Genomic DNA, 14,468 nt, shown 5'->3' with positions numbered 1-14,468 from the left:
ATATGTATTTTTTAATTCTTTTTGTAAAGCACATTGTTATTTAACTGCGATATACGTGCATTCCAAGTAAGTATATTTTGTATTTAATATTTTTGTGATAATGAAATTGTTTTGATAACAAAGTAGCCATATTAGGTTTAGCTTTGGAATAACAAAAAAATGTCCTTAACTAGTTGTTATGTATGTAGGTTGTAATAATATTTCAAAATCGAATGTTTGAAACATTTTAATTAGTCCGAATGGTCAAATGTATTGGAAATAACTCGTAATGTTTTACATAATTATGTACCTACTGTTAAACCGTTGCATTTATCACAATATTCATACATAATATTGATATATCTGATAATGGATAGTTATGTATGACTCGAACCAAATAATATACGGTATTTGTAGCTTTTAGATACTGCACAGTGTGTCATTCGAAACAGATCTTTATCGTGAAATTAATGGGTATAAAAAGGGAAGAAAGTTGTGTGCAATTACTTAGTCCGCTTACACACGTTAAATGAAAATATTGAACGAAAGCGAATATAGCTGAACTATATATGTCATTTAGCTTAGTTACAGTACAAGATAAATATATTTTAATATTAATATTAGGTTATAAAACTATATATTTGAGCACCCGGTATGCTAGCTTTCCCATAGTGCTTCTTGTATTGGTGCTTTTTAATATAGCCAAGATGTTATCCGTTATTTTATAACTTGTATAAAAAGAAAATATTAGTGTATATATAATATGGTTAATACTTTTTACTAATACAGTTGGCTTTATCACTGTTAGACGGCGATACAGCGAATCACGTTGGCCTAACAGAAAGAGCATGTACTCAACTGAGAACTCATCTTACGATAGATGTGACTCTGGCTTAGCCTTGGGAGTATAGTAGTGAGCTCATGTTATTTTTACACAATAAAGTAGCAATCCAAAAGTAACATGTATCAATGAATAGTGTATTAATCATTGTAAACATACTGGCTTTACAAGTTAGTAGAAAATTATGTGAATTCAATGTGCTGTTACAGTAAGTCATTGTTTATTTGATCCTTTATGTAGACAAGAAATGTACATGAAACTGTTTTTTTAGGGTTGCGTACAGTCACGAGCAATATCATGTACCCACTTTAGAACCCTGTCGCACTATCATATTTGACATTTAATGAGACTTACGGTTTAATTTGTCAAAAAAATTAATGTGACATGGTTTCAAAGTGTATATATGTATGTATACTGTCAAAATAACCACTTATATCCAAGTGCCTATTAGTAGTGAAGCGGTTGCAATATGTATAAAATAATGAGGGGGCTTTCCTGGCTACGTTCCCAAAAAAATATAGATGATACTATACATAGTTACATACATACATAAACTCACGCCCGTAATCCCTAATGGGGTGGGCAGAGCCACAAGTAATCGAAGACAATTTGCAGCCACTGTTGATACGATGTCGTAAGCTGGATATGATGAACCTTATGGTGATAAGGGATCAGCCTATCGCCCATAATATTAGTCCATCATGTTAGAGGACACAATCCCTCTGTCGGTTTTTACGACATGCCCGGGAAGACAAGCAGCTGAACGTGTTCTATGTTTTTTATTTGCTCCCAGAACAGCATAGAAGCACAATATAACAATCTCGTAATTATACTTAATAGCGGCAGGAGCACTTAGCTATTTATCTACTTCATAATACACTTCTCATCAAAAAAATCGAAACACTTCCGTTTTCATTGTTTCTGTCCGAATTTAACACAAAAAAGAATTCATACGATGAAAAAAAATACATTTGGCCATTACAGTAATAAGCGAAAATTCTAAATTCAAAATTAGAATTTCATTTGTTTATCTTATAAACGAAATGAATCACTGTTTTGAGACAAATGTGTGTTTAGGGTTGGAGTACATTTAGCGTTTAAAAACTAAAAATTGGCGCCTATCCTTAAACTTTTTGTTTTTTATTTCAATACTGTGACTTTGGGACGTCTGAAAAAAGGTTTTTTTTCTAAAACGTATGGATACTTCGCCCACAGAAGCCGCCCAAGTTGTGGCATTGCTGGATTCTGGCCTTAGTCAGCGTGTTGTGGCTGCAAGACTGCATCTAAGCCTGTCATCTGTTCATAGAGTCTATAAACGTTATCGGGAGACTGGTTTGTTCACGCGCCGTTTCAGGATCTGGCAGGAATCGGGTCACTTCTGAGCGAGATGATCGATTTATTGTAACAACTTCTTTAAGAAATCGACGCCTTAACGCTTTTCAACCGCAGCAGCGGCTTCGTGTTGTACGAAGGGTGGCTGTAAGTGACTCTACAATTAGAAGAAGGTTGAAGGATCGTGGACTGGTACCGCATAAGCCAGCAAATGGGCCGAAATTAACTGCAGACCATCGAAGAGCGCGCCTTAACTTTGCACGTGAGCACCTAAATTGGTCATACCTACAGTGGAGCAAAGTTCTCTTTTCTGATGAGTGTAAAATTATGCTGTATGGTAACGACGGAAGGAACAAGGTCTACAGAAGAGACGGAGAACGCTATGCACAATGCTGCATTGAAGAAAAGGTCAGCTATGGTGGCGGTTCGTGGACGGTTTGGGGAGGAATCAGCGCCGACGGTAAGACAGAGCTTGCTTTCGTGTCTGGGCCACGTCTGCCTGCACTAAACTGTCATCGGTACGTCGAAGAGTGTCTCGAGCCTCATGTGATGCCCTATGCACATTTTATTGGCAACGGCTTCATATTCATGCACGACAATGCTAGGGCTCACACCGCGGGCGTCGTACGAGATTATCTTAACGAAGTCGATATCTCTATTATGGAATGGCCAGCAAGAAGCCCGGACATGAATCCCATTGAACATCTGTGGGATGAATTAAAGAGACGAATTCGAGCAAGAGATCCTGCCCCAGAAACACTTAGCCAGCTGCAAGATGCAATCCAAGAGGAATGGGACAATATACCACAGTATGTGATCGTGACTCTCATCCGATCGATGAAGAACCGTATGGAAGCAGTAATTAGAGCTCGGGGAGGGAATACAAGTTATTAATAAACGTTTTTTAGCTTTTTTTTTCATTTACGTGTGTTGTTTTATCCATTTCCTTTATACTCCATACGGAATAAAAATGACTCATTTAACAAAATACGAAACCTATGAAAAATTCATTTAAATTTAGAACATTAACATTAAGATTTGATAAGCTCATATTACTCACTATTAAACGACATTTAACATTTATTCCTAAATGTACACATTTTTCTGATAATCCTGACAAAACGTAAACTTGCAAAGTGTTTCGATTTTTTTGATGAGAAGTGTATTATGGCAATGCGTTTCCTTTTCATTTGATAGTTTTGTGAAATATCAGCTACTAATGTTACAATAGGACAATGGACAATACCGCGTTTGTAATTTCGAATACATAATACAGTTATATAATGTAGTAGAGAGTAAGAAGTAGTGTATAATGTACCAAAAAGTAAACATACAGGGTGTTAGTGGCATCGTAACGAATATTGAGGGAGATGTTTCAGACCATGATTCTGGGTTAATATCAATTGGAATTTTCCGTCGCAAAATTCATGTTTCTTTTTTAATTATTTTCAATTCTATACTTTTACGTCAGAAAATTCCACTTGTTATTAACTCAGAATAATGACCTGAATCGTCCCTTCCAGTATTCGTTACGATGTCACTTACACCTCATACAAGTACATACATGTAGCCATACAAGTAGGGGGATGATTCAGACCATGATTCTGATTTGATATCAAGTGGAATTTCCTGTCGGGAAATTCATGAAAATTTTTGTTTTTTTAAATTATTTTCAAATCTATACTTTTGCGACGGAAAATTCCGAATCTGTGTGTGAAAAGTCTGAATCATCCCTCAAAGTTTTTGTTACGATGTTACTAACACCCTGTATACTATAATAACTTGATGCGGTACATGTTATGGTTTGCTTCTTAGGATTGTACGTAAATAGTCGCATATTAAGTTTTAAAAGTTCTCTACTAATTTCTCCTGCCCGTATACTTGTTTACAAAACCAACATGAAACACTAATCTGCTTTATTCCGACTGGCGGCGGCGGATTAGCGGACTATTTATAGCTTAAAGTAGAAAAATATACTGTATGGCTATAATTTTAAACTGTTAAATATCTATGTTCGTGTGTACATAACAGTAATAAGCGTGAGGTATATTATTTTAAATAAAACGCTAATCATGCTATGAAACATTAACATACATTTGTTGATTATTTGCCTACATTGGCCTTGACTCCTGCAGACAACTAATTTACCTGTCACCTTCTTATCCGCCGAAAAGGAAAGAGACGGATGATTGACAGCTGTTGATTTTAAAATGAATAACCCGGGCGAATCAAATAGGCAACTCGTTTGACGTGTGTTATCTACTTAATTCTGTCGGGTTATCGGCCAATGTAAAATTTGGAGGTGTTTTTTGTTTCTGCTCAAAATTTACGTACGTTCCATAATTTTTGTCTGTCGATTTTCCGTCCCTTTCCTTTTGGGCGAATAAGAAAAGGACAGGTGTAACTTAATTGAAAATTAGATGGCGTATACAGGAATCTGCGCCATTATGTGTATTTACTTCATGTACTTCATGTTTTCCTCTTTGCGGTTTCCTGTTACTTTACAACAACAGTGTAATAATCCTAATGTTAAAGATTGGTAATTGAGCGGAACGTCATTTGCGTTGCTATTTCGGACTATTATAATATATTCTCGATTATATATAAAGTACGTACCTTATATTTGAATATATTTGTTTGACAATATAACTGAGGTTTTATTACTTTTACGGATTATTCCAAGTAATTCCCTTCTAGCGCTGCCCGCATACAACAGAACTGTTCTCCCACTTGTACAGGGCAGGAGAGGATTTGTAAACTGTTCTTGATCTGTTTGCTTGCTCGAGACGAGAGCATCATACAAAAAGTAATGAACTTACAGGCTTTTTATATTAACCTATTTTGTGGCCCCTTCCAACTGCTCCGTCCAACTAGTTGGAATACACGCGAAATCCTGACAACCTGTTAAGTACCTGTGAAAATAGTTGGACCACAATACTCTTTCAGAAGTCATAATATATTGTTTTTGGAGAACGCACGTAGCCTGGAAAGTCCCTATATAATTACAATATTTCTCTGTCTGAAAAGGAGATTAAAATTACAAATAAAGTAGGATAAAGATAATGATAAAAAGTAAATTTATTTTTAATCAATAAATGTAGATCTACTCAAACCAACTAGAGTAACAATAATAAATAATATAGTAATATATTTAAAAACTAATAATAATATTCCCAAATTACTGTACAATTAGACTTAAAAGATTTATGTAAGGTAGGTAGGTAGGTACCTAGTTCTGATCAATAAGACATTTTAATTTTTAATAATTTTTAACGCCCATGCGTATTTAGATTTAGTATGTCGTGGAAGTTGTATCACTACTTGTCCATCGCTAATTTCCCACTGAAACAAACGTATTTAGATTTTAGCTTTATTGAATGTCACATAAAATCATGATTTTCATTTTACAGGGAAAAATATTATTAATTTCTCACTATGCTTGGCAACTTTCATTAAAACCAACAATATTCAGTAAGACTACAGAATATAAAATATTATTTTAGCCCAAAAATTTTTTTTTATTCGTCATCGCCATCGATGGCGAAAAAAAAAAAAGAATTAATAATCCCCATGTTCTTCTATCGTGTGGATTGTGAGGTGAATTACCAACCCCATCAACCCTGGTGTCAGGGTTATTACTGAGCCGCCATAGACCCCTGACATGACCCATGTAATAATAATCCTCATCAAACAATTAATTAAAATACTTACTTTTAAAAGATTATCCTTTTGGCCGAGTATTCGAATTTCGTATCCACCACTGTGAAGAAGTGAAACAATATCCTTCAGCTTCAGCTGATCATCATTAGGCCAATCTGTCAAGAGTGCGTAAATTGCTGTGACAGTTTCAGCCGGTCTAGGCACAGCCGTTGGGCGCACTCCATTGTATTCATTTTTGGTACAAGTGTACCAAACATCGTTATTGATACTGTCGTTTTGATGCAGCCATGGTGAAGTATCATAGATCGCCTCTCCATTCAGTTTGAGCCAATCCCCTAATGCTAGTAGTCTCTCTTGGAATATTGGTGCTATAGTACCTTCCTTTGTTGGTCCGATATTAATAAGAGCATTGCCTGAGAAAAGTAAAAAAAAAATACTTAACATGTGTTAAATATTACAGAAAAATTAAACAAAAAACAAGAAGGTAATAAGAAAAAAAAATTAAAAAGTACCTATATCTATAAGTACATGTTTTACAAAAAATAATTTTTTGATTATTTTTTAAAAATAAGTGTAGATTTTTTTTTATTAATACTTTTTTATTGCTCACCACCACAGCTAACTGTTCTGATAATAACACTCAATAAATTTTCCATGGTGTACACTTGTTTAATTTCAATATTCCTCCTGTAGCCCCAAGATTTACGGTCAATCGTAAAAGCGTTCTCCCATTTATGTTTTTGTAATTTTCCTAAAAAATAAAAAAAAAAAGTTTTCATTTCAGTAATACCACAGCCCACAATTGAATGGTGCATAAGTATTTATTTGATAATTTACTTGTATTCTCTTACCAGGATCATATCTATCTTGACAATTGTAAAAGTCTCCATGATGACACTCTGTACCCTTACCCCACCTGTCATTAACAACAACATAATCCTTAACAGGACTATCGTTGTACAACCAGGCAAGTAGTTCCGTTGAGTTCCAATATGTGTCTTTAGCCTCCCAATCTCCGTCAGACCATATAACAGATGGGTGGTAGTCATTAATTAGCTGTTTCAGATCAGGCCATAACTTTTCTTGCGGATATGTAAATCTTGTGAAATTAAAATAGTGATCACTCAAATACTTGGGATTGTACCACTCGTAAAGAGAATGGTACAGGCCATATCTTAGGCCCTCTTGTCTTATTGCTTTGCCAAGCTCTCCGACAATGTCACGGTGAGGTCCGACATCAACAGAGTTCCAACTAAATGACTGCTTTGATGGAAACATTGTAAATCCCTCGTGATGCTTGCTTGTTAGGACTACATACCTGAAATGAGAGGCTAATTCATTAGAGAGATTAATGTAATTATTGATCAGGGTTATTATAATAATGAATCTTATTTTTTATCAATGCTCTCCCTGTTTAATACTAAATCTCACTCTTTCTCAGATCAAAGCAGAATACTGCTGTTGGTATTCAATTCAATATATATTTATTATTATAGAGATATTATTGTGCAAAAACATTAATATGGTTTAATACATTTTACATTATTAATTATAAACACTGGAAATTACTTTTACTTTAAGTTAATATTAGAGTTCCCACAAATAGTGTTTTGGCGGAATACCAAAACAAGAAAATTAATATTTGTGGCATCTCTAGTTAATATCGTACTTTGCTCCCGATTTGGCAAAAAGCGTTGCCCATTGTTTAGCATCAAAAAACTCCGCTGTAAACATAGGAGCAAACTCCTGATAAGAGAATCCAGGTGGGTAGTTTTTCTCCATAAATTTTGTAATGTCCTTATCAGCTGAAATACAAACATAATTAAGTATACAAATGCTAGGTATATTATTATAAAAACATATCTACATTGTAAAGGCTTTTTGATAAACCATAACTTTACATTTGTTTGTACCTACCTAAAGTTGCATTAACAAGATTTAATTTAGATAAAGGGTTAAAATAATTGAATGGGTTCTAAAACCTCGACACGGTTACAATTATTAAAAACAAGACTTTTGTAATTTAAAATAACATATTCTAGGCAGGCATCTATGCGTATGCCTCAAATAAAAGCTTATTGGAGGAATTGGCCGGAGATCGTGCAAAGTCGAGTGGAGTGGTAACATCAAGGGGAGAATCTTTGCCCAGCAGTAGGATCAAATAGGCTAGATAACATTATTCTACTTAAAATAACCATAGAACACAATCAGCTCCTTATCTTTCTAGGCATGTCGAAACACTGACAGAGGTTTTATCCTTTCATAAGATTAGATCCATCTAAATGAAAAGTACACTTGTTCTATCTATATAATTAGTTTTTAGTAAAGGCTTACCTTCACTTTTCCAAAAGTACCAGAACCATTCAGAATGGAAGCTAGGCACACTGAAGACGCCCCAGTGTATGAATATGCCGATCTTGGCGCGATCATACCATTCAGGCAACGGTCGGGAATCCAAGTCCTTCCAATCTGGCTTATATCTTTTAGCTTTAACTTTGTTATTTTTATGGCCGACATTTATCGTCGCAGGCTTGCCTAGGGTATTCAGTTGCGTTGCATAAGAATTTATAATCTTATTCCAATCGTCGTTCGCATCTTTATCCTGGTAGTCTTTAAAAAAATCATTCAAAGTTTTCGGTTTTGATTGTTCTGAAGCGCCAGATTCAATCCACTTTGCACTAACAACGCAAATAATTGCTAAAACTAGAAATGCTTTCATTTTCTTGGAAATGTATATATTTTTCACATTCAATAACATTAAGTCGAAGATGTAAGTTATTTAAAAACATAAAATCTTAAAAACATTCACCGGCTAGCGGCTACAGCTTCTGCCGGCTTTTGTGTCTGTCACTTGTCTTGTCAAACTGCCAGCTGATTGCCAATTTCTGATTGGTTGATTCACTTCATAGTGTTATAAATAGCGTTGGATGTGAGACTATCGATATCGATTGTATTTCGTTGGTTTAATGAAGATGACTCAATGAGTGGACTCATATAGATAAGAGAAAAAAAAAAACAAAAAAATAATATAACCGTAAAAACTTCCGTAGCGAGTATAGTTTTACAAAAAAGATCAACGTTTTAAGAGAATAATAATGAGTGTCAAGTTTCTAACTGAAAGAATGACATAAAGAATAATACTATACTGAAAATAATGCATGAAGGTGTACTTTATTTAAAATACTAAGTTTGAATTGAAAAACATACCTACTTGTTTAGAGCGTCGCGAGCGGCATCGATATTATAGTTCTATGAATGTAGAAGAAGGCGGAAGAATGTGCGCGGCCGCGTGCTGCCGCGCCGCTCTAAGTCCATACCCACCCATCCCTTGACCTACCCAACCCATATTGACATTATTAACCTTAATATTATACCGCCAAATGCAAATGGCCATCTACCTAGTTAAGATTCTTTTGTAATTATTTATTTTTATTTGGGTGCAATAAAGTATATTTGTATTGTATTCTTCTATGCGAGTGTATTGTATTGTATTATATTTAACAAATTAGAAGCATAAAATACAAATACTTATAAGTAATCTCAAAATTGAACAATTCTACAAAATACTGTAGGTATTCGTATTTCTTATCTACACAAGCTTATGCCTACATAGTTAGTAAATAGGCACGTACTCAAAATATTTTATTTTTTAATGATTTTTAACGCCCATGCATTCTTTGATTTAGTACGTAGTGGAAGTTGTATGACAACCATTTCGTCGGCAATTTCCCACTGAAACAATACAAGTATTTTAATACAAACCAAAAGCAGTATTCAAACACCTAACCAAAATAAAAAAATAGGCATTCTCCTACATAAAATAAAATTTCGATTTTGAATATTGAACAAATTATGAAAATTATATGAAAAAACTAAGTTAAAATACCTACTTTCAGTGCATTATCTTTTTGTCCCAGCATTTGAACTTCGTATCCACCACTGTGCAGTAGAGGAACGATATCCTTCAGCCTCAGTTGGTCATCATCCGGCCACGTTGTAAAGAGTGCGTAGATTGCTGTGACAGTATCATTCTCACTAGGCACCGCTGTTGGGTGCAATCCATTGTATTCAGTTTTGGCGCAAGTATACCAAACCTCGTTATTGATACTACTGTCGTTTTGATGCAACCAAGGTGAACTGTTGTAGATGGCCTCTCCGTTAATTTGGAGCCAGTCCCCTAATGCCAATAGTCTTTCTTGGAATACTGGTACTATCGTACCTTCCTTTGTCGGTCCTACATTAATGAGGACATTGCCTGTGATGGGTTACCAAATACATTATTAGTTATGTAAGTATATTTTAAGGATCGACTAATGAATATTCGATTTACCTCCACAGCTTACTGTCCTAATAAGGACTTTCAACAAATCTTCCATGTTATATAATTCGCCTATATTCATATTTCTCCTGTAGCCCCAAGAGTTAAGGTCGACAGTAAAAGCATTCTCCCATTTATGTTTTTGTAAAGTTCCTGTGAAAAATAGTTAATTTCAGTTATGGCAAATACATATTACTTACTTCGTATGGTTATGATCTAATGAAATTCTCTTACCAGGATCATATCTATCTGCACAATTGTAGAAATCTCCGTGAACACACCCTGTACCCCTACCCCATCTGTCATTAACAACCACATCATCCTTTACGGGACTGTCGTTATACAACCAGGCAAGCAGTTCAGTGGAGTTCCAATAGGTGTCTGCAGCTTCCCAATCTCCGTCGGACCATATAACAGACGGATGGTAATCATTAATTAGCTGTTTCAGATCAGGCCATAGCTTTTCTTGCGGATATGTAAATTTTGTGAAATTTGTAGATTGATCTGACAAGTATTTAGGATTGTACCATTCATACAAAGAATGGTACAAACCATATCTTAGGCCTTCTTGTCTTATTGCTTTGCCAAGCTCGCCAACAAGGTCACGGTGAGGTCCAACATCAATTGAATTCCAACTAAATGACTGTTTTGATGGGAAAAGAGTAAACCCCTCATGATGCTTGCTCGTAAGCACTACGTACCTGAAATAAGTGGCATTAGTTGTTAAGTTTACTCTTGTATAAAATACAGATAATATCGCTTTTACTTAGATTTAAAAAACTGAAGATATTTTATACTAGTATTTATGTGCCATAATTGCAGTTCAAACTTATGACAATAGTTTGAACAGCCTACATTCATAAGTATTGATTATTAGTATTGCATTAAATATTGATGCAGGTATTGCGCATTATTTACTCATTATTCTTTTGCTTATTATTATTATTATTATTAGAAATACTGTAATTGACTTTTCTTCAGTTTTTCTATTAACCTCAGTCAAAAAGTATCGTACTTTGCTCCGGATTTGGTAAACAGTGTTGCCCACTGTTTAGGATCAAAAAACTCTGCAGTAAACATAGGTGCAAACTCCTGATAAGAGAATCCAGGTGGATAGTTTTGCTCCATAAATTTTGTTATTTTCTTATCATCTGAAATGTAAATGTAATTAACATACATGAGATTCAATTTAAATGAAAAATATATTTTTTTATATGACTGATATTTTGGTTCAATTTATAAAAAAACTATTTTTATCGAAAAAGGTAGAAAATAATAAAAAAAATATACAAATAATCAGCGACAAAATTCTTTGATTCATTCCATTCATAAAAATAAAAACTATTCTATTATATTGATTAGGCTATGTTTTAACTTATCTTACCAGCCGTTTTCCAATTGTACCAGAACCATTCAGAATGGAAACTAGGCACGCTATAGACACCCCAGTGAAGAAATATGCCAATTTTGGCGCGATCATACCACTCAGGTAACGGTCGTGAGTCCAAATCCTTCCAGTCTGGCTTATACTTTTTAGCTTTATTTGCCTTATGATCAACTTTTATTGTTACTGGATCGCCTAGTGTGTTAATTTGCCTCTTAGGAAAATAATCTTTAACCTTACTCCAATCACTGTCTATATCGTTATTTCGAATTTGGTTGTCTTTGTAAAACTCTTCTAGGGTTTTTTCATCTGAAGAGTCAGAATTGATCCACTTCGCATTTGCAACGCAGATGATTGCGAAAAATATGAACGTTTTCATATTTCTAAAATAACTGTCAATAATATTAAATTAAAAACATACACTTAAGTAATTTTAAAACAGATAAAATCACATAAAAACTTAAAAACACTCACCGGCTAACGCACGCGTCGACAAGTTATCACTCCACTTGTCAATCTGCCAGCTGATGAACTGCTTGACCTATGAGTATGAGCCCCTATGAGTGCTAGATTGGAAATGCAACATACTGAAAAACATAGTCTATATAGTGTTGCGAAATCATAGATGGTTTATCGATATCGATAATAATAGCTTTTCTGTTGTGGATGGACTATTCATGTATAAATAAAATATATGTAAATAATCAATAATAATAAAAAATGAGAATTTTCGTTTACCTATGGGTAACGTAACCGTTTTACTCACGTTAAGACCATTATTATTATTTTAATAATTTTAAACAGACAACACTTTTACAAATAGAATACGCGCCATGAATGAAGTTCCGCGGGTTTTATTGAAACTAGTTGAGAAGTACTGCGACCAAACTGCATCGAAACTGCAACACTAGCGATGTGGCACCGGGACTTCTTTTGTGGCGCAAACTCTAGTTTGTTACTTATAAAATTAACGCGCCGCGCCGCAAACGTTATTAACCGTCATAGTGTTATTTATTTTGGGGTTTTTGGCATCGCTGCATATATTTTTTTGGAGCTTTTTTCCTTCACCCTTTTAGGAGTCAGGTAGGGTAGGCCTTGATCCGAGAGTCGGGCTAAAAACTAATCAATTTGTGGCTTTTAGGCTAAACTGTCTAAAAGTGAAAAGTACTATGTAGGTAGGTAGTGATGTATATTATAAACCGGTGGCAATATCGATTACGCTAGGTATGTAGACATTAATGTACTTTGTGCTATCGTCAGATACTGATCGTATATATAAAAGTACTCTGTGATACTGATACGAGTACCTATGTGTGGTAATGTCGCGTTTCATGATATTATTATCAATAATAATATTGAGTGTTTTCAACTTTGGGTTTTAAGGTCATCTAATCAGCTATCAGCAGTTTTGCAACCACTGGTCTACATCTAATAGACAAATGAGTATTATGTACGCACGCACTCTTGTTGTCAGGGGTGATATGGGTTTAAAGAAAGCAGCGGGTCGTGAAGGAATTCGCTTATTTTTTACTAGTCAAGCAGGTAGGTATGTGAAATAAAAAAAAAACTAATATGTGGTTAAATATTTTATTTTGGTACTATTTTTATCGCCCATGCATACCTACTTGGATTTAGTTTTTACTGGAAGCTATTATTATATGACATCCTCTTCATCGTCAATCTTCCATTGAAACAATGAAACATAAGCAGGTAGAGTAGGTACAACGCGCCAGGAACGAAGTCCGGCGGATTTTAATGGAACTAAATGACAAGTCATAATAATTCGACGATAAATAATGCGACGCCAGCGCCGTGCTGCGGGACTTATTCCGTGGCGCGGACTCTCAGCATTTTCAAATAGTAGGTACTTTAATAGGTAGGTACGTTGAATTTGAATAGCAAAGCCACAAAAAGTCGCCGGAACCGGAACGATATCCTTCAGCCTTAGTTGGTCATCATCCGGCCACTTTGTAAAGAGTGCGTAGATTGCTGTGACAGTATCACTCTCACTAGGCACTGCTGTTGGGCGCAATCCATTGTATTCAGTTTTGGCGCAAGTGTACCAAACCTCGTCATTGATACTACTGTGGTTTTTATGCAACCAAGGTGAAGTGTCGTAGATGGCCTCTCCGTTAATTTGGAGCCAGTCTCCTAATGCCAATAGTCTTTTTTTGGAATATTGGTACTATCGTATGTACCTTCCTTTGTCGGTTCTACAACAATACAGGGTGTTAGTGACATCGTAACGAATACTGAGGGGGATGATTCAGACCACGATTCTGAGTTATAATATCAAGTGGAATTTTCCGCCGCATTCATGAAATTTTTTAGTTTTTTTTTAATTATTTTTAATTCTATACTTTTGCGATGGAAAATTCCACTTGATATTAACTCAGAATAATGAGCTCAAACATCCCTCTCAGTATTCGTTACGATGCCACTTACCTACACCCGTACAAGTACATACAGGTAGCCATACAAGTAACCAATACAAGTAGGTATAGAGTGATACCGTAACGAATACTGAGCGGGATGGATCAGACCATGATTCTGAGTTGATATCAAGTGGAATTTCCTGTCTTTTTTTAAATTATTTTCTGTTCCATACTTTTGCGACGGAAAATTCCACTTGATATCAACTCAGAATCATGGTCTGAATCATCCCTCAAAGTTTGCGTTACGATGTCACCAACATTCTGTATATTAATGTAAAAAATATTATACATCAATGTGAAAGACGGACTAAACTGCCTATAAGTAAGACGTTCTTTACCTATATCTACTCGTACCTTAATTACTTCTAAAAACTGCCTCAAACAATGACAGTCAGATGCATAAGTATTGCGTGAGTACAAAGGCTATTGTTTGCTTTATCAGAATTGCTTGCTTTCGGTTTTAGCTTTAACTTTACTTTAGTTATCATTACCTAGCTCCAGATTTGGCAGAGACGTGCC

General features: G+C 35.0%; 2 protein-coding genes across 2 annotated transcripts; both read right to left on the bottom strand.

The window, feature by feature from the left end:
- Positions 1–5,212: 5,212 nt before the first annotated feature.
- Positions 5,213–8,760, bottom strand: LOC126367476 (alpha-L-fucosidase-like). Its single transcript, XM_050010999.1, has 6 exons — positions 8,147–8,760; positions 7,482–7,617; positions 6,664–7,130; positions 6,423–6,563; positions 5,864–6,225; positions 5,213–5,494 (listed from the first exon to the last, which is right to left on the bottom strand). Exons 1-6 carry the CDS (start codon positions 8,568–8,570, stop codon positions 5,405–5,407), a joined length of 1,620 nt encoding a protein of 539 aa, XP_049866956.1. The 5' UTR covers positions 8,571–8,760; the 3' UTR covers positions 5,213–5,404.
- A 533-nt stretch (positions 8,761–9,293) lies between these two features.
- Positions 9,294–12,083, bottom strand: LOC126367478 (alpha-L-fucosidase-like). The gene is made up of 7 exons (XM_050011002.1): positions 11,989–12,083; positions 11,515–11,906; positions 11,146–11,281; positions 10,365–10,831; positions 10,143–10,283; positions 9,703–10,067; positions 9,294–9,544 (listed from the first exon to the last, which is right to left on the bottom strand). The coding sequence occupies exons 2-7, from the start codon at positions 11,891–11,893 to the stop codon at positions 9,455–9,457; spliced, it is 1,578 nt and encodes a 525-aa protein (XP_049866959.1). The 5' UTR covers positions 11,894–11,906; positions 11,989–12,083; the 3' UTR covers positions 9,294–9,454.
- Between the last annotated feature and the right edge of the window lie 2,385 nt (positions 12,084–14,468).

This window comes from Pectinophora gossypiella, chromosome 6 (genome assembly GCF_024362695.1).
Source record: "Pectinophora gossypiella chromosome 6, ilPecGoss1.1, whole genome shotgun sequence".
Classification (NCBI taxonomy): domain Eukaryota; kingdom Metazoa; phylum Arthropoda; class Insecta; order Lepidoptera; family Gelechiidae; genus Pectinophora; species Pectinophora gossypiella.
The sequence above is the reverse complement of the archived record's forward strand: the minus strand, read 5'-3'. Positions and strand labels throughout refer to the sequence as shown.

Bases quoted from the DNA above. Each gene is read 5' to 3' on its own strand.
- LOC126367478 (XM_050011002.1), bottom strand. From the start codon at position 11,893: ATGAAAACGTTCATATTTTTCGCAATCATCTGCGTTGCAAATGCGAAG. The intron at 10,284-10,364 runs GTAAGAGAATTT...TATTTTTCACAG, and splicing joins TGCAGATAGATATGATCCTG to GAACTTTACAAAAACATAAA. The intron at 9,545-9,702 runs GTAGGTATTTTA...GTATTGTTTCAG, and splicing joins AAAAAGATAATGCACTGAAA to TGGGAAATTGCCGACGAAAT.
- LOC126367476 (XM_050010999.1), bottom strand. From the start codon at position 8,570: ATGTTATTGAATGTGAAAAATATATACATTTCCAAGAAAATGAAAGCA. The intron at 6,564-6,663 runs GTAAGAGAATAC...TTTATTTTTTAG, and splicing joins TCAAGATAGATATGATCCTG to GAAAATTACAAAAACATAAA. The intron at 6,226-6,422 runs GTGAGCAATAAA...TACTTTTCTCAG, and splicing joins CAGAACAGTTAGCTGTGGTG to GCAATGCTCTTATTAATATC.